Source organism: Sciurus vulgaris (genome assembly GCF_902686455.1).
Source record: "Sciurus vulgaris genome assembly, chromosome: 12".
In the NCBI taxonomy this organism is placed as follows: domain Eukaryota; kingdom Metazoa; phylum Chordata; class Mammalia; order Rodentia; family Sciuridae; genus Sciurus; species Sciurus vulgaris.
Window position 1 is genome coordinate 103399284 of NC_136473.1, and position 20133 is coordinate 103419416.

The 20133-nt window shown below is 46.8% G+C and overlaps 1 protein-coding gene across 1 annotated transcript in view; it reads left to right on the plus strand.

Moving 5' to 3' along the window:
• SEC16B (SEC16 homolog B, endoplasmic reticulum export factor) overlaps positions 1-20133 on the plus strand; it is a 41723-nt gene that overhangs the window by 9738 nt on the left and 11852 nt on the right. Inside the window, 12 exon segments of the mRNA XM_079107091.1 lie at positions 1179-1291; positions 2165-2285; positions 3267-3375; positions 4562-4697; positions 5318-5469; positions 5849-5910; positions 7235-7370; positions 7825-8055; positions 12308-12405; positions 14212-14293; positions 17873-17990; positions 19054-19165. Coding sequence (XP_078963217.1) covers positions 1179-1291; positions 2165-2285; positions 3267-3375; positions 4562-4697; positions 5318-5469; positions 5849-5910; positions 7235-7370; positions 7825-8055; positions 12308-12405; positions 14212-14293; positions 17873-17990; positions 19054-19165 — 1470 coding nt within the window.

A 20133-nucleotide genomic window follows, 5' to 3' on the forward strand; every position in this document is an offset into this window, starting at 1 on the left:
CCACGCTGGTTTTTGTTGATGGAGAATAATATTTCCCTCCTCTCTGTCGCCAAGTGGAGCCTTTTAAATGAAGCACCTGTCACTGTGCCATCAGAGGAGGGGTAAAGGTGGAAATTCAAGGCAGGAGATGGGAGTCTCTTGCTCCTGGATCCCAGAAAGCAGCATACGTAGACTATGGAAAAGTTTTTCTTAGGACTCATAAGAAGGTCTTCACGGTCTTTGGACCCTTTTAACCTGGGGTTAGTCTGATACCTCCAGCACCAAGAAGAGTCCTAGTGCTGAGAACAGTAGCTGGAGTATGACCGGGACACAGAGGCAGTGTAGGATGGACGAGAAGTATAGGAAAATTAACTTCTAGAGAAGCCAGATCTGGCCTTACGAGCTCTATGTTCAGAAGGAAGAGGCTGCAGTCAGGAGATTCTAGGTTGGAGAATCTGGAACATCTGCTCCCCCAAGTTCTGATTGATAGCATTGCATTCAAGATTTCATAGAACGTTAGAAGCCATCAATGTTCTGGAATGTTCCACTTTGCTTTTTCCAGTTAGGATGTTTATTCACCTACAGATTTAGGTTTGAAATTATCACAATAATTGTAAAGAATTTCGCATCTCTATAATACTAAAGCATTATTAATGGATAAATTAATTGATATGATGTTTCTTTTCCTTATCTGTTTTGGATTATTAGATTCTCAAATGGAGGCATGTTAAGAACAGACACAATAAAAATAATCAGATTTAAGATAGCTCTGACTTTTAAAATCTCATTTCTCTCTGAAATATGCATAGAAATTACAATGATATATTAAGTTCTTACAGTCTTCTAAGATAATATCAGAGTTATGGAATTGTCAGATAAATGTTTTTATAGGGAGTAAGAGTTTTACCACAAAAATAAAAGAGTTCTAAATAAAAACAGTTAAAAAAGATTTTTAAATATAAAACATAGTTTTCTATGTTACTACAAAAATCCAAACCTGGTCATATGACAAGGGCCCTCCTTCTGCTCTGACTCTGGATTTGTTTAGAGGGTCCAGAATGAACGGAGCGTTTGGGCAGGTTCTAGACTGGTGTGGCCACTCTGTCCTCCAAAGCCACTTAGTTTGTCCAGTCCTTCCTGTGCCATCATTCTCTGCTGCGTGCGTCCTCAGATGACTGGGCTTCCTTGTGATGCTTTAGGCCAGGCTATGAGGATCCCTATCAGAGATACCACTCTCCAACAATGAGGGAAGAACATGCCTATGGAAGTTACTACTACCACGGCCACTCACAGCGGCTGCAGGAAGAAAGAGGTATGGAGGACGCCCCTCAAGCCGTCGGGGAGGGGGATGGTGCCGCTGGCCTGACAGGCAGGGCGGAGGCCATTGGTACCATGTTCAGAGCCTCTCCTTGGGCAGATGAGACCCCAGCAGAGCCCTGCCCCTGGATCCTCCTGAGCAGAAGAGAGCAGGGAACTTCTCTTTTCACGAGGTGACGGTACTGAAGCTGTCTCTATGTTACTTACACTGAAGATAGTTTGTACTTCATCTACATTTTTTTCTCCTACTCCTTCTTATAAAAAAATCAAGCCAAAGTGGTAGTTACTGATTGTGGGACAGTGAAGTCAGTTCTTCAGGACATTTGGTGGGTGCTGGGCTGGGCGGTAATGAGTCTGAGCATTGCTTCACCCTGAGGATGGTGCACGTGCACCCGTGGGAGTTTTATGCCCTATACTTATAGGGGTAGGGTGAGTACCAGTGAGTACCAGCTTCTCACCGCCTAGCCAGTGCAATCTGTTTTCATGTTGGAAACACACACACACACATACACACACACGCGCACACACACACACACACACACACACACACACACACACACACACACACACATCCGTGCCCTCATCCCCACCATTGTGAAACTACAGAACACCCTAACTGTTCAGAGACGCATCTTGAGGACTTTCATGTTGCTTTGCAATTTAACTCAATTTTGCCAGAAACCAAATCCGGGGTGTTGCACAAGCTAGGCAAGTGCTTGAACACAGAGCTCCATCCCCAGAACCAATCTGCTTTTATACCTCCTGTGCCCTAGTACCTCAGCTGGACAGCTCCGTAGCGACTTTCTGAAAAGAACTTTCAGAAACAGCAAGTGACCTGTCTTCCTTTTGTATTTTTCTGAGGGAGCAGTGCCAAGGCAAGGCAGTCCTTACATCTGGCATGAAGACTACGGAGATCAAAAGTACCCCAATGAGCATCCTCGTGAAAACCAGAATAGTCCATTTGGAATGAACAGTGAGACCCAGTTTCAGTAAGTGTGAAGGGAGAGGCCACTTCCATAGGACTGGGTCACACTCAGTCTGTATTTGACCGATTTTCTTTTTTACAGGACAATCATAGAGCAGATTTCATTTTTATTTATTTAGTTACTCTTGAATTAGAGCATTATAATTAAACATAGTATTTGGGTGTCAGTCTTATGGAATCTGGTGGTGGTCCCGCACCTCTGGAAGCCCTGGGAGAAGAGACTTAATTTTTTATTTTATTTTTTTCATTTTTTGATACCAGGGATTGAATCCAGGGGCACTTGACCCCTGAGCCACATCCCTGGCACAGTTTTACTTTTTATTTTGAGACAGGGTCTCACTAAGTTGCTCAGGGCCTCACTAAGTTGCTGAGGCTGGCTTTGAACATGTGATCCTCCTGCCTCAGCCTCCTAAGCCCCTGGGATTACAGGCATGTGCTCAGCAGGAGAAGAGCTTTTTTCTCTGAGAAGCTGTTCCCCGCCATGGCCAGGCTGAGACCTGAGAGGTCACTGGAGGCCTACGTGAAGAAGGCCTCGATTCTTGGTTGGCCCAGAATGGGTGTGGTTTGCAGAAGTGCTTATGACGGGGTCCTGCCTGGGGCTGCAGAGCTTCTCCTCTGCCCACCTGGACTGTGAGAGTGGCACATTCCTCTGGCGTCGGGCAGAGCAGGCAAGAGACTTTTACCCAAGCCTCTCTCCTGGTGCCCTCGGCCCTGGAATTCACCAGCCCAAGCCTCCGACCCAGGCCTGCCCAGGACGCAGGCTGCAGAGCCGCCGTTTCCCGCGTCTGTGGGTGGAACCCCAGCATTCCTGTTTTCCGGCATGAATGCATAGGAGGTGGGCATGGGAGGAAGACGCTCTTTTCCGTGGCACCCAGGCTGACTTGCCACCTGCCACACATGGATTCAGGACACTTCCAGAAGAAGTGTCCTCAGCCTGGCTGGCTTGTCCAGGATCCGCCTCACCCCCACTGTCATTTTGCTGCAGATCCACCAGCTGGACCCCTTATAACGACAGTCCTGCTTCCAGCTCTGGACAGGAGCGGCCTGGGGAGCTCTTTTCAGAGAGTCAGTTAACTGGTGCCCGAAAAAATAAGGTAACTTGAAGTGACATGGGACTGGAGGCCCATGGCCATGCACCACAAATGACCCCATCCTCGGTGGTGGCAGAGCCCTTAGGGGTGGGGGCCTTGGACAGCCAGACATCTGCAGGGGGCCTGTTCCTCCCCTTGTGGCAGGGCCCCCACCATGCCTCCTCCTCTGCCTCCTTCCTGCTTCAGTCCGACGTGTCTGAAGGCCTGACCTGACCCTTTGTCTGTCACACTGGCAGAGTGACACACAAGTCACTCTGAGGTGCTGGGAAGAAAAGAAGCTGACACTTGCTCTTCAGTATTAGAGACCTCAGGGCACTAGCAATTTGGTTTACCGAAGAAAGGGGAAGTTGCTAGAATCTTTTAATTCAGGTTTGAAAAGCAGGGCTTGCAATCTTCCCTGACACTTCCATCTATTTCCTTTAAAACCTTAAAAGTGTACTTCCTGGGCCACAAAATGGAGCTCTTAATTTTTCTTAAATAAACTTTTTATTTTGGAATAATTTTAGATTTATAGAAGAGTTGTAAAGATACTATAGAGATGAACTCTTAAGATTTGATGGTCTTGTATTAAATTTTGTCTCCTGGATTAGCTTTGAATAAGTTTTGAGGATAGTTTCTCTGTATACCCAGTGCTTAACAGGGCAGGGCATGTGTTATTGTGACTAATCCTAACAACACAATAACTGCAGCTACACACATGTGGACAGCATGTTACAGCATACGAAGAGCTTCTGGGTAACTCATAGTTGCCCAGAATGTAAGTTTCATGAATTCCTTGTACACCTGTATCTTCTTGTACCTGTAGTGTAGTAGGTGTTCATTAAACAGCAGGTAAATAAATATGTGAGTAAGTAGTTAAAGTATACAGGGAAGATACATTTATCTTTATCACAGATGAGGGTATCAATCTCAGAGAGCCAAAGTCACCTGTCTGAGGTCACAGCAGCGAGCATGAGAATCAAAACTGAGGCCTGACTTCAGGGCCTCCTGACCCCAGGACCGGCACTTCCCCCTGGGCCATAATGCTTCCTTTAGCAAACACCTGTCGATGGAGTGATCCCATCTCCTGTCAACACATCCATGCTCTCTGTGTTTCTTGGAAAGTTTGAATTTTGCTTCTTTGAAGGAACACTCAGGAAGACCAGCTCCCTGAAACTCCTTCCCATGTGCTCTCGTTGTTCACTTTCAGCCTTCATTGACCAGCAAGTCCAACCTTGTCCAGCAGCACGAGTCTGGTCTCAGCTCCAGTAGCTACGAGCTCAGTCAGTACATGGCAGATGCGCCTGAGCAGTATGATCCTATGGCTTTGGCAGCTTGGAGTCAAGGTCAGGTTGGTGGGGACTTGAGGGGATCACACACAGTCGGAAAAGCTGGGAGCAAGCCTCTTAGAGAGTCACCCTTAGCCCGTGTTTCCAGAAACGAGTCACTGTCTACAGCCGCCTTGGCTTCTGCAGGTCTCCTGGGCTGAGGAGCCAACCTTGGCTTCGTTTCCCACCTTTTCTCTTGAAATGGAGATTGCATCCTAGCTGACTCTCAGAAGGGAACACTGGGCCTAGGCACTCAGGAGTGCCTTCTAGAGAAGAGAGTGAAGACCAGAGAGAACCGGGTGAAGCAGAAGCAGGACACAAAGCATAACTGCTTTGTTGATTGCGGGAGTCTTGCCATGGACGTAGACAGCCTGAGAGCCAGAGACTCGGGCGCTCACCATCGCTGAGAATCTGGGTTGGGCGCCCTGCCCCCGGGATCAAATGAACACGCTCTCACATTCTGACATATTCTCAGAGCCTTCAGTTGGACTGGTGCAGGGAGTGTGGGCTTCTTCTCATTATGTAGCCCACCCAGAATCTGAGCTTGGGCCCAGGTGGAATTTGGACAGCATATTTCTAAACTAAAGAAAAGCTGTGAAAGTAGCGTTCACAGTGGCTGTCTGTCTTCTCTCGGTCAGGTGATGTCCCAGCAGCTGCTCCCAAGGCACCGATGAAGTTCTACATCCCTCATGTGTCTGTGAGTTTCGGGCCAGGAGGTCAGCTAGTGCGCGTGTGTCCCAGCTCTCCCGCCGATGGGCAAACGGCCCTTGTGGTGCTGCACAGCATGGAGGTAGGCAGGGTCCTGTGTCCCTGATATGCGACACAGCACGCTGCACGCCCAGCTGCTGTCCACGTGCTTTCCCTGCTTGCCTTTGCCTGAGCCTGGGCATCTCCAAGATGCGGTGCTTGTTTGGGGAACTGGGCTGTGCACCCCCTGGATCAGGAGGCACAGGAATGGCTGGGCTCCTCTCTGAAAGTGACACTAGAGTCGTGCTTTCCCTAAGATGCTAGTGGCTCATCTTAACAAGATTAACATGCTTATTCTTCTTCTTTCTCCCCAAGGCACTGAGCCACGCCCAAGGACCGCAGTCACGGGGTCTGACACTGGACTTGACTGACGGGGGCACTGGGTGGAAGTCTCGAAGACCAAATCTGACTTTCTGTTCCAGGTTATTCTTAATGATTCTGAGGACCAAGAGGAGATGAGGAGTTTCTCAGGACCCCTGATCAGGTAAGTTACTCTAAGAAACTGAGTAAGGACTTTTGCATTTTGGGGCTTTGTTTTGGGGTCCTTGGAAGAAAATGTCTCTCTATGCTACTAGATATAACCAGATGTGACCTGTGTCATTTTGATAAGCCAATCGATAACTGAGGGACAGACAGAAAAAAATAACAATTAGGAAATCTGACAATCAGTTCCACTGTGTAGAGGTTCCGTGGTAGGACGTTTTAGAATCCTGTGTTCTCAGTAGACGTTAGTAGAAAAGTGGAGCATAGCCTGGGAAATCACCCACAAGTGGATCACAACGGAAAAACTGCCAACAGTGACTTCTTTTCTGAGAGGATGTTGTCAGTTCCAGTTACTGGACAGTGTGCAGGTCTGCCCTCTGCAGGCCTGGACTGGAACTGCTTTAAAGTCACCAGTCATGCTGCTGACAAATAGTCGGGTACCTTTGTTGTACAGAAAGACCCGGCTGGGTGTCGTGGGACCTGGCTTCCAGGTTCAGGCATCTTACTATCTAGTGGTACCATTGTGGGCAGGTCAATTAACCCTCTCTGCATCTGAGTTTTTCCTCTGAGAAATGATGTGACACCTGCTCTGCCAATTCAGGGGTGACTGTGAGACTCATGGGAGATTATGCACGTATAAGCCCTTTAAATAGCATTGCTACTATACAAATGTATTCTTGTCCTGAAGCCACCTTGCCCAAGAAAATCCCCTTATTGTACTTGACAACTCCTTCGAGTGAAATGAGTCCTGTCTCTTTGTCTTACACAGAGGTCTGCTGAGGAGGGTAGAGAACCGAGTTGACCGTTAAACACTAAGTTTCCGTCCTAACTTGGCTTTGATTTGTTGGATGAGCTTGAGCAAATCATAATGCCCATTTATTGAGAACTTAGTATATGCCACAGAATCTGCTTATTCCTTTTTGTATGAATGTAGTTTCTTTTAATATCTCTATTTTAGGGAGGGGAAAAACAGGTTTAGAAGAGATAAGAAACTTGTCTAAACTGAGAGTGACAGACCAGATTGAGACTCGGAACTCTGACTTGAAAGTCTGTGCTCTGAGCTGGTATTTTGTGTGGTCACTTCAGGCTTCTGGGCCTCAGTTTCGTCATTTGTAAAATGGAAAGGGTGTAAAAGACAGTCTCCAAAGTCCTCCTGTTCTACCAGGAAGTGACCATCCTGTAGCTGCATTCTCATCCTCTGGCCTGGGTCGTCAGTCTTCTGTCCAACCCCACCCCTGCCGGTGCCGGCACTGTAGGCCGAGCAAGGACCCTGCCCAGGGGAGAAGTCTGCCTGCTCACTCTTTGCTTCCTGAACTCTCTCGTAGGGAAGATGTGCACAAGGTGGATATCATGACGTTTTGTCAGCAGAAAGCAGCTCAGAGCCTCAAGTCTGAGACTCCAGGAAGCAGAGACTCGGCTCTACTGTGGCAACTGTTAGTTCTCCTCTGTCGCCAGAATGGGGTAGGTGATGGCTTGGATGGGAGGGCAGGTGCAGGCCCGGCTGGAGTCTCGGTCTCTGTGGGAGAGAGAAGGTTTGGTGTACGGTGTGATTATGAAAAGCAAAATTAAAGAAGTCCCCCGTCACCCCGGGAAACACTGCTCAGATGTCAACACCCATTTGCTAATGCAGACTTCCCCTCTGCTGCTCTTCTGCCCTGGTCGCGGAGGGTTGTACTCTTGTGGGGTCACTGCACCGGCCAGATTAAACACCTGTGAAGTTGTGAATGGCTCCAGTAAGCCTCTTGGCTCCTGATGGCCAGAAAATACCCACAGTGATGAAGTTGACGTGGGAAATACGGCCATCCAAGGGAGGACTGCCTCCCCTCTGCACAATCGGCCTCCTTCCTTCTGAAGCTTGGGCTGCCTGCCTGCGGACTAACGGGAGTTCCCCAGGATGACCCTCTTTCCCTTGCAGTCCATGGTGGGGTCTGACATAGCTGAGCTGCTGATGCAAGACTGCAAGAAGCTGGAGAAGTACAAGAGGCAGCCCCCGGTGGCCGACCTCATCAGCCTGACTGACGAGGACTGGCCGGTGCTGAGCTCGGGGGCCCGCAACCTGCTCACAGGGGAGGTCCCCCCCACCGTGGAGACACCTGCGCAGATCGTGGAGAAATTCACCAAGTTGCTGTACTACGGAAGGAAAAAGGCAAGTTTGCCCTGTCCCAGGCCAGCTTTAAAAGGGCGAGGCTGTCCACCCCCAAGTCCCTTCCTCTAATTACGTGAATGGCACACGCTCCTTTTAGAGCGAGTGAGAAGTTCAGAAAGGTACAGCAAGGAAAATAAAGACAGCTACCACTCTAAGTTTTTACTATTAACACCTGCAATGCGAGTGTAGCCAAATTATTAAAAGGTAATACCTGTTGGCATCTAGACACATTTCCTTCCAGCATTTTCCCATGTGTATATTAAAATCCGGTTAAATTACATATACAATTGTTTCTCTTCTTTTCATTTAAGATCATTTGGTGAAATACCTCTATGGCATTAAATCAATGGCACCATTTTATTTCATTTGTTTATTTTTATGGTGCTGGAGACCAAACTCAGGGCCTCAGGCCAGTGCTCTGCCACTTGACCAATAGCACCATTAAATAAAGTCTTATTTAATTATTCAACTATTTTTGAATACCTAGGTTACTTACAGTTTTGTCACCTACTGTAAATTATGCCATTTGCACCTTTTCTTACATGTCATTGGCTGATCCTTTTACTATTTTGCTGGACAGATTCCTAGAAGTGGGATTACTGGGTTAAAAAGTATATCCTTCCAAGAGGTTCTTCATACGTATGCCCAATTAGTTTTAGAAAGGTCATTTACAAATAACACTCCTGCTTACCAATACTGAATGCTGTAATTTAGCAGATGGAGGGGGTGTCTTGTCTAATTTTGAAATTGTGTGCATGCTTTATAAAAGTCATGAAGTTAATTCAAATGTTTGAATATATGATTAAAATCAATTTAAATCAATGTAATGAAATTGAACAATAAGGAGTATAAGAGAGAAGTGATGCCCCTCTCCAATCACCCAATTTCTCTCTCTGAAACATCCAGAGATACTTTTTGCATATGTAATTATTTCCTCCCCCTTTTTTCTTATAGCATACATGTGTCAGTACTGTACTTTCTAAATATGTTAGAAAACGAACTTTGGAGTCGGCAGAGTTTTTCCATAAAGGCACAGACAGCAAATGTTTAGGCCTTCCAGCCCCCGGGTCTTGCTGCAGTGTGCAGTTTTTCCCATGTAGCATTGAGAGCAGCCACAGACCATGCAGACATGAACAAGTGACTACGTTTCATACTTTACTTACAGACATAGCAATCTGAATCATATATTGTTTTGAATCATATATAATTTTCATGTGTAATGAAATATTATTTTTCTTTTGATTTTTTTCAAATAATTAAAAGAGAGGAAAAACTGTTTTGAACTTGTAGGCTATGCGCTGGGCTGTGCCCAACATGTAGTGCACTATTTGGCTTTGTTGAATTTTGCTACCTTTTTCTCTTTATCATGTTTTCTTTCTCATAACACATATACCACCTTCCAGATCACAATTGCCTCATTATTTTTTTAAACACTGATACATTGCTTATTTTATTTAAAAATTTTTATCTTGTTCTAATTAGTTGTACATGACCGTAGAATACATTTATACATTTTGATAGATCATACATAGAGTGTAATCTCTCATTTTTCTGATTATACATATTGCAGGATCACATTGGTCATGCAATCATACATGTACATGAGGCAATAAGCCAAACCCTCATTACTTTTTATGGCTGCATAGTTTTCTATGGATTTTATAATTAATTTAGCCAAACTTCTATAGATTGACAATTAGGTGATTTCTTCTGCTGTTGCAAACAATGCTAAAATGAATTGTCATTTTTGCCTAGTATGAGTATAGATATATGTAAGAGAAATTTCTAGAAGTGGAAGCATTGGGTCAAAGGGTAAATGGCTTATAATATTGATAATGCAAACTTTCATTAGAGGCTGTGAATCAGCTCCCTCCCACCACGATGTGGGAGAGTGTGCACCCCCCACAAACTTTTGATAGGTGCCAGCCTGAGAGGTGAAGAAGTATAGTTTACACAGCTGCCTGCATTGCTGTGATTAGGAATGAAGCTGATTATCTTTTAATCTGCGAAGTTTCTGGTTGAGGGTTTTCCACATCTTTCTCTTCAGTCTTTTATCATCACGAGTTGGTGTGTTGGATTTCTTTCTTGTTTCAGGATTGTGTGTCCTAAATACGATATTGAGGGATCATATTTAAGAGGCCGTTTCCTATTTCAAAATCAATTCATAAACATGAAGTTGAAGTACTTTTGTGACTTCACTTTTACATTTACATATTTAATCTCCTGGGATTTTGGTACCTGAGGTTATAAGTAAGTGCTTGACCTGATGCTCAGTAAAAATCACGTCACGGCCATTCCTGTCTTTTGCCCGTGTAGCAGGGAGCTGCAGTTCCCCAACGATTCATTTATTAGCTTCTAAGGCACTGAACTCAGTGGAGCCCACGGAGACAAATCAGTTATGAACTCTTCCTTTAAGAAAGATGAGCAGCGAGCATAACAACTACAATAACAAAAGCAGAGATTTAAACAATATTTTCTACCTTCCAGGCGCGTGCTTAACTTCCTACGTGCATTGTCTCCTTTATCGCCATAGAAACACTGAATTAGGTTTTCTCCTTGCTTTATGTGTTTTGGATTAGAAGTGTTAGTAAGTGGTAGAGCGAGGGCTGAGCTCTCGGCAGCCGGGGACTGAACCTGGGCTTCTGACCCCCGCCTCATCACCTGTCACACCTGGACCTGAGAAGAAGCGAGGGGGAGATGTGGTGCTCATGGGAGCGTGAGCGATGGGCGAGGTGCCAGGTGGACGGCATCTTCAGAACCTTTGTTCATTTCGGCATTGTGTGGGACGGATGACCTTGACAGAAGTTCTCAGTTTCTTCACTTGTTTTTTTTTTTTTTGGTGCTGGGGTTGAACCCAGGGGTGCTTAAACCACTGAGCTGCATCCCCAGCCCTTTTTATGTTTTATTTAGAGACAGAGTCTCACTGAGTTGCTAGGGCCTCTCTAAATTGCTGAGGCTGGCTTTGAACTCATGATCCCTCTGCCTCAGCCTCCTGAGCTGCTGGGATTACAGGCATGTGCTCTTCACTTGTTAAATTGCATTTTTGGAGGGGCTGATTTTTGAAACATCTATAATTCCCAACCAAGCATTAGTGACTCCTTTTCTTAAAAAAAAAAAAAAAAAAAAAAAAAAAAAAAGATTACAAAATTGTCAAAATATACACAGAAAGTGACCCTTGATGTCATTTTTTACTTGTCCTTGTTGAGAGGCGGGATCCCCTAACAATGGCTGTTTAAATTTGCCCTCCTTTTCCCCCAAGAAGATCACGTCGGGATGTTGGGTCAATGGAAGACTTTGTTACTTGGAGATGGAATTACTTCAGTAGTGAATTCCTGTCCCCAGATCACATCTTGGGGCAGTAAGGAAGTCACTAACACTGGTTCAAGACCTCTCATAAGCTAGTTCTTCACTAAATATTTCTGAAAATTGAATGTAAAGGCGAATGTGTGTGTGTGTGTGTGTGTGTGTGTGTTTTAAAATATTCAGCTCTAGCACATCTCACCCAATCAGTGGTGTTATCATTTGCCCTAAGAAGTCGCTGGATAGTTAACAAGCAATTGGTTTTAGCACTGGTCCATTAAGAGTGCTGTGCAGGTGGACAGGCCAGTGAGGCAGCCTTTCTCCCTGTGCTGGACTTAGGATGTAGGAGGCCCTTCCCTCACCTGGGGGGTCCTCTCCTTTCCAGGTGGGGTGGAGGATCCAGTGTGGGTGGTTTCATGGGCCAAAATACTTCCGTTTCCTTTAAGGGTGTAGACTTAGCCACACCCGGGTCCCAGGGAGGTGGGAAAGCATAGCCCAGCTCTTCCCCCAGGAAGGGCAACATGGATCTTACTGAGTCTCTGCCTCAGCTGTTAATAAGGGCACTGTTCCTTAATAGGCTTGCATGAGAATACTGTTATGCTATTCATATTTTGAGACTTAGTCTTTGGGGTGAGTGGCTTTTTCCATTTTTGCTACATAGATGCTTACAAGCATTTTGTAGGCTCCTAAAAAGATATGGCCACCTGGTGACCATGATTGAGGGGAAGCGAAGGAAATGGCATAATGGGTGGCTGGAGAAGAGGACAACCTAGAGAAAATGCCAAGCCGATGGGAGTACCCCACTTCTTCACGTTCATAGAGATATCCACAAGTCTCTCTGGAGGCCCAGCCTCTACTTCTCAGAGTGCAGCTATGCCTACGCACGGGCTGTGTCATTTCTGTGGGAGGAAGTTGGCCGAGGCAATGCTGAATGTGATGTTTTGGTTTTCAGGAGGCCTTGGAGTGGGCCATGAAGAACCACTTGTGGGGTCATGCTTTGTTCCTCTCCAGCAAGATGGACCCACGGACCTACAACTGGGTCATGAGTGGGTGAGTCCAGCTTATAAGGGAGACCAATGGTGCAGAGATGCCTCCCCTCCAGGGCTGGGTGGGGGTGGGGAGAAGTGCCAAATGCACTGAGAAGCCCCCCACTCCACGCAGCTCCCAGTTTCTCTCTTTCTGAGCATGTCTTTTCTCCAGAATCTTACAAACCAGACATGGAGACAGTCTTTCTAATATTTTTAAGTTTCCAAAAATTAAGTAGTTTCTCCATTGCCATAGTCTTCTCTGGGAGGGGCTGTTCTAGATAGTCCACTCGGGAGGAGTAGATGGTGACTTAAGCTTAACTGAGCAAACCTTAGGACTGAGGGTTTTGATGTAAGTAAGTGCTGAGTGGGGACGTGGGTGCCGAGAGGTAGGCCTGGCCCCGGGCGGCAGGACCATGAGCCATGGTGGGAAAAGGTGGCAGGGGGCCTGGGAGTCAGATCCACAAGTCTGCCTCTGCTGTGGTGGGATGCCGAGGCTTCAGAGGCGTGCTCGGTAGGAAGCCACCCCAGCAGCTAAGACCCATCCTGGTGCACCAGGAAGGTCGTCCAAACCAGAAGGAGAGAGGGATTGAGGAGAAGGTGCACAGCCAGCCTTCTGGATCGAGGGTGACAAAAGAGAGCCAACGAGGATTGGTATCAGGAGGAGGTGGTGGCCTGGGGGGCGCGGGGGAGGGCTCTCTGAATAAGTCCTGCAGGATCCAGCTGGCACGGGACGCAGGGGTGAGGGGACCTGTAAGGAGAAGGCATGGGTCAGACTGTGAGGAGATGGCGCTCTTCTGGTGTCTATTTTTCAGTGTCGCCGAAAGGCTGTGAACTGGCCTCCAACCTAACTTGTGTTTGAGTTGGTCATAAATCCTGTTGGGCCAGGTTGGACAAGAAGACGGACCCCTCCACTTTAAGTTCAGTCTGTGTCCCTTGTGGCTGCCACTCTAGCAGGGAGCCTAGTCTTCACTACAGCCTCATCCGTCCCTATTTCTCTACTCCTCAGCCTTCCCCGGGGACAGGTCACACAGCTGAGCTCTTCACTGTGCCCAGAGTCTGGAATGACAAGGAGCACTGGGGTGATCATGAGGCATGCTCTGTGCTTCGTTGGCAAGGGTACTGACAGTAAAAGATGGTGTTCGAGGGACACTTTTCCTCTGGGTTTTGAAGATGAACCTCCCACAGCCCCACACTGTGGCATATATCTCTGCTACAGATTTTTGCCTTGGGCCATTGGTTTTTGATGGGGCCCAGTGAATTGTGGAAAATATCTTACCGAGTATGCTTAAATCTCAAATCAGCTGTAGAGCTTATTATATCCTTGTTAAGCAGATCCCATGGTTTGTCATAAGCAGGATCATTTCTGGTCCCCGTTCCACGCCTCTTTGGTTATTGAAAATGGCTATTTAGTGCTTGTGAGTAAAAGCTGTACAGACCCAGGCTTGTGGTGAGCCAGAAAAATGTCACGGAGCTTGGGGCCTAGTGTGGAGAAGGGTGGCAGGGAGGAGGAGCCCATGAGAAGAGAAGAGCTTCAGGGAAGCTCTGCAGCTTCAGGGGCCCTTGAGGTGGGTGGGTTATCTTGTTGACAGAGGCCCACAGAAGAGGTCACTCAAGAGTTAGGGTGCTAGGGCCAAAGTGCAGACAATATCCCTACACAATGAAGTCTACACGGGGTGTGGGCAGAATGAAGATGCTGCTGATCACCCCCACAGGAGGGTGGAAAGGCCCAGCAGAGCAGAGATGCTCACTTTTCAAAAGAAGCTGCTGAAACCCAGTGGAGATGCCTTACACGTGGCCATGGTCCCCCAACTGTCCTTTCTCTTTGCAGCTTCACCAGCACACTGGCGCTCAATGACCCTCTGCAGACCCTCTTCCAGCTCATGTCGGGGAGGATTCCACAAGCAGCCACGGTACCTTTCCACACCTCAGTTTCCCCAGGGTTAGAGGGGGCGGGGACAGTTTGCTCGGGAATGCCGCAATGGCTTTCTCCATGAAACGTGAGTCATGACGGTCTGTTAGTTGTTCACCGTGTTCCTGGCCCTGTGCTAGGCCCTTTGATGTATATTATTTTATTCAATGCATGGAATTATTATCTCTGCCATATGTGGAAATGGAGGAGCAAAGGTGTAAAGTGGATCAAGATCACAGAGATAGCGAGGAGTGGGGTCCCTGCTGGCCCAGGTCTGTGTGACTCAAGACCTTGCCCTTCCCACATGTTATGACTGCCTGCTTTGCAGTGAATGGCCACAGCTGCTGTTCTCCAGGCAGCCTCAGCCAACTGCGCTTCTCTACCCTGGACACACACTTCCCCCGTGCACTAGTCTAGTCCTGCAGAGCTGGACACACTGGACTTCACATCTCCTGGAGTAGAATGTGGCCGAGGAGTCTGAGGCCTGCCTGGGAGTTTTTCCGTAATAATAAACTTGATCTTCTTGCCCCCAAATATTCTTATCTTTGAAGTTCAATAACTAGTAAGGATATAGCCTAGCATTGACTGTCTAGGTCAGTTTTTCCCCATGGGGTCTGGCATGTCCTTTAAATATGTGCATTCATAAATTAGAGTCCTCCTAGGAAACTTTCCTTGAATTATTGTCTTCAATATTTGTCTCATTCCATTACTATGGTTCTCTTTTCAGGAATTCCATGCATACACATTTCAAATGTATAAGCTATATAAATACATGATATATATAAATTTATATATAAATGTATATAATTTTCTCTTTAATTAAAAAAACTTCTTTCCCACCCATCCTTCCTCCCTCCCTTCCTATTTCTACCCACTGTGCTTTCACCAACGTCTCTTGCTCTTGTGTCCTTTCCATTTTATTTCTTGATGTTTACCTCTAATTCTTTCCTGAACTCTGCAGGTCAAACTTATCTCCTTCTGTTGCCACTGTTTCTCGCCTGAGCTCTTGTAACTTGGCTTTATGCTCTTGTTTCATAGAAGCAACTGTTTCATGATTTCCTTCTCTTCTCCAGAGTACCCACATTTGATGTCCATTACTTTCGGTGCCTTTCCTTGTTTTTTGAAGCCTGGAGTTTTTTTTTTTCTAACAATATTTTTAATGAAAATGGATATCACACTTTTACTTTTTGTCCTTATTGCTGTGGATAATTCTAAGAAAATAAAAGAGACACGATAACTTTCATGACCTATTGTTAAACTGACAGGCTGTTTTGGAACAGTGTGCCTCTCGGTTCGACTGACTAGCCTGTGCCCTGCAATGCAATTGCATTTGCCACCAGAGCACTAATGCAGAACATGGTAGAATCAACTCATGGTCCACTGGGTCTCACTGAAGTGGTAGAGTTAGCTAATTTTCCTACTTGTGGGTGAGAAAACTGAGGTGCCAGAGGTAATGGGTGGGTGCAGTGTTTCCTCTGGGAGTGTGGGGTTTCCCAGTATCCTCATGAAATGCCTGAATTGAGTGACATATGATGAGTGGCATGGGTGGTAGCATGGAGGTGGGACACACAAATGCGGGTTTCATCACAGGCTTAACCTTGACGTTGCTTTTACTGCTGAGCAAGCCTGGCCTTGTTACACAGTCCCACAGAGCCTCAGTTTTTCATCTCTGTGGAGATTTTGGTGCCTAACCAATAGAGTTATTGTGAAAATTAAAGAAGAGAGAATATGTGAACCTGTCATCCACCATGCCTGGCCCATTGAAGTTAGTTAATAACATTGCTTATTCTCCCCTTTACCCCATAGATCTGCTTTGCAGTGATGTTTTTCAGATCATACAGAAAGAGACAGAAGAATGAATTCCAATTTTTCCCTTCCTTCCCCCCTCTTTTTTAGTAAGAGATTTTCTTCTTTTCTGCTGGTTCCTTTACATCCAGCAGAAGAGGCCTGACTCTAGGCAATAATAATTCCTATCACTTATGATTGTTGGCAGGAAAATGCTTAGCACAGGATGTGATTAGTGATCTGAGCCAGGGTGGTAAATGAGAACTACTATTATTTGATTTTTCATCATCAGTATCGTTATCTTAATTTATATTGCATTGCCCAAATAAGCAGGGAGTAAGTTTAACATAGAGTTAGATAAAGCATCTTGTTCCTTGGGATAATTACAAACACCAAATAATTGTGAATAGTTTTGACCTCTAGATCTTAGTTATTACTGTCAGTCTGCTCTGCTCATCTGTGTGACAGACTGGAGCTCGACTGGTCTGCAGATCTCCTCTTTGCTGAGCTCACCATCTTGTGTGTGTGTGTGTATGTTCACATCTACCATGGAATTGAAACCCAAGGTGGGGCACAGTGGTGCACACCTGTAATCCCAGCAACTCAGGAGGCCAAGGTGGGAGGATCACAAATCTGAAACCAGCCTCAGCAACTTAGTGAGATCTTGTCTCAAAATAGAAAAAAAGAAAATAAAAAGGGCTGGGGATGTAGCTCAGTGGTAAAGTGCTCCTGAGTTCACTCCCTGGTACAAACCCCAAAAACGAACCAAGTGTGAAGCACTGTGCTCTACGCTTTGCATAGAGGGTACTTTTTTTTTTTTTTTTTTTTTTATCAACAGTAACACAGGCAGAAATTATGATCTCTGTGTTAGAGATGAGGTAACAAAGGTTATAAGACATTAAAAATCGTGCTCGAGTTCACAGCTAGTATGAGGCAACACTCAAGTAAAATCCAGGACCTGTGTTGTTTCTATGACCGTCATATTGTTTAGCGACAGTTTCTTCCCTGAAATTCTCCCTCACTTAGAAGAGTGGCCCTGGGGCCAGCTCACAGGGAAAGCACCCTTTCTGCCAGTTTCTCCACATTTCCACTTCTCTGCTGCCCCCTGGTGGAGGCTTCAGCCTCCCAGGGCAGAAGGGAATGAACCAGGACTGAGTCCTGGCTGGGTGGACTGACTTGATTTTCGGTGGACTGACTTGATTTTCTACTTCTTACGCTAAAGGCTAAAGCAGTAGTAGGAATCAGATTGCACAGGATTGTTGCAAAGGTTAGATACGGTGAAGTGTGTCAAGGGGCTTAGTAAACCCAGAAAACATTAGCATTTGTAAGACATCAGGTGGCCTAGTGTTCCCCTGACTTCAGTGACAGGCTAATGCGGTCTCTTTTACTCACAAGAAAAAGATGTTTGATCTTCCTTCTCCCACGGAAACATCAAAGTTTGTTTTTCTTTTCTGTTTTGTTTTGTTTTGTCTCTGCTATTTAGGGTGAAGGTGAGGCACTGGGAAGAATTTAAAAATGAGTGAATGACTAATGTCATCTTGTTTATCTCCTGGTGTTCTCAGGCACATGCGTACGCATGTATGTGTCTATATCTGTCTGCCTGTCTTTCTAGCAGTTTTGTCTTTTTATTTATTTTTAATGAGAACTCTAGATCAACACATGGCAGTGTTGCCATCAGTATCGTGAGTGTCCCTGAATTCCTCAGCAGATAGATGGCAGCCTTTTATTTTAACCTGCATTCCGGGCGGCCCTGGATGACTCTGTAGGCCTTCATTATTTTTCTGCTCTTTTTCAGTGTTGTGGTGACAAACAGTGGGGGGACTGGAGGCCCCACTTGGCTGTGATTCTGTCAAATCAGGCTGGGGACCCGGAGCTGCACCAACGGGCCATTGTCACCATGGGGGACACCCTGGGTAAGTGGAAGCCAGCACTGCCCCTGCTTCTCATGGGTATCTCTCAGCCAGCCTCCTGCTTCTCTAGGGTCCTTCCAGGCCAGCTTTACACACCTGTCTTCAGATTCTGAGATTCCATGTAGGGCTGGAGTCTATGTCGCAGACCCAGGAGCTTCATAGTTCTTCCCTGGGTCCCTGCTCCCCAGGATTTCCACGGCAAGCCAGAGAAGGCCAGCCCGACGCTTGGTGTTTTGCTGCCACAACCTCCTCTCTGCGGCTTCTTCTCTACCCGGAGTGAGACTCAGGGACACAGAGGATAATGTTCCTGCTGCCATTAGTCTTCCAGTGACCCAGCTCAGTCAGATAGGAAATTCTGTTTTTGCCTGAACTACTTTTAAACATCAGAAAAATAATCGCTGTCGTTAGTCTTTACTCTGTAGTCTTTCCTCCCATCGTCTCTCTGTAAACACAGCCTTGCAAGCGCTTAGAGGCGCGTGAATGTTCCAGATCAGTGATTCTTTAATTTGGTCAAGGAGCAGAACATCTAGAAACCATGGTGTTCTGTGTGGACCTGTGTGACTGCAGCTCTGTCACACCCGAAGTAGTCCCGTGTTGGGTCATGCCAAGGGATGGCGGCTTGTTCAGCACCCTGGACGAGAGGGACCAATGTTTGTGGGGCCCTTCTCGGGTGCCAGGCACCTTGCTAGGGACTTTACGTACTTGAATTCCTTCCATTGGGTTTGAGAATTGCTGCATACATCGGTCCACTTCTTGGCTCAGGTGTAGGCATCTCTTCTCACTCCTCCTCATCAGGAAGGACTGAAATGTTTAGAAAATTCTTGTGGAAAATTCGTTAGGGAGAATGTGAAAGATAGCCTTCTTCTGGCTGAGGAGAATTGAAGTGTAATGTCTGAGGTCATCAACCCGGGTCAGTGAAGGAGTGGGATTGCTGGGTCTGTGACTCGGGCTAGGAGAAGGCTTCTCCCCTGGCCCCCGAGGCCACTCTTCCATCTCTCTCCCGCCCACCTGCAGGGACCCCACATGGGTGTGCCCCATGACCGGTCCTGTTCTGCTCCTCCCACAGCTGGGAAAGGGCTTGTGGCGGCAGCTCACTTCTGCTATCTCATGGCTCACGAGCCCTTTGGCCACTATACCGTGAAGACAGACCATCTGGCCTTGCTGGGCAGCAGCCACAGGTATGTGACTTCCTGGGACAGGAAACCGCAAAGGTGTTTTCCATGGGACTGTTTTAGCCTTTGCTGGGTTTCATGGCTTCACTTTTGATTTTTTGTGTGAACTTCAGCTCCTGTGGAGCTAGCTCTGCGCAGGTCTGGGCAAGATGACCGGTGGGCTCCACATCACACCACTAGGGGGCCTCAGACCCCAGATCCTGCTCTGGGAAAAGAGCGAGCTGGTGCCTGTGGGTCGTACCATGCTATTACGGACACTAGGTGGCACCCTGGCTCCACAACCAGAGATGGTCACCAAAGAAACCCACCACAGCAAAACCCAAACGCCCAAACCCATACCTGCCTGCGCCAGTTCTGGAAGCCCACCCCGAGAAAAATGGAGAAGTGGAAGAAGTTTACATTTAGCCCCTCCTTGGGGCCCCAAGACCCCTACAAATGACTTCCTATGCAAGTCCCTCAGAGCTCATGGGTCACTTATTTTCTGTTGGCTGTGACACCAGGTTGTTCACACAGGCGAACCTCAGTAACCCTTGAAGAATGAGTAGATGGACAGACAGACAAGCTTACTCCCTAGCAGTGCTCCCTGTTCTGGATATCTGTCCCCATAACGATTAGGATTTCTGAAGCTCTTGGTGGCGCCAGCCATTTCTTTGCACTATTTCCTGTGTTACGGATCTACCCTGAGAGGAGCGTATAGTTTCAGTCTTCCCTTATGGAGGAGGGAAACCAAGGCACAGAGAAGCCACAAAGCTTGTCTCGGCCAGTGCGCCAGGCTGGACGTGGAGTCCAGGCAGGCAGCTGCAAAGCCTGCTCTTGTGACTCTTGTCCCCAGCGGCCGCCATCTTACCTGTGAACCACCTCCATAGCCTGTTGTCTTGGATCCCAGTCTCCATGCACAGTTAGCCCATCAAAGGGCCAAATGTGACAATAAGGGTATTTGAGCTGATATGTCCCCTTCCATGTTCATGATGAAT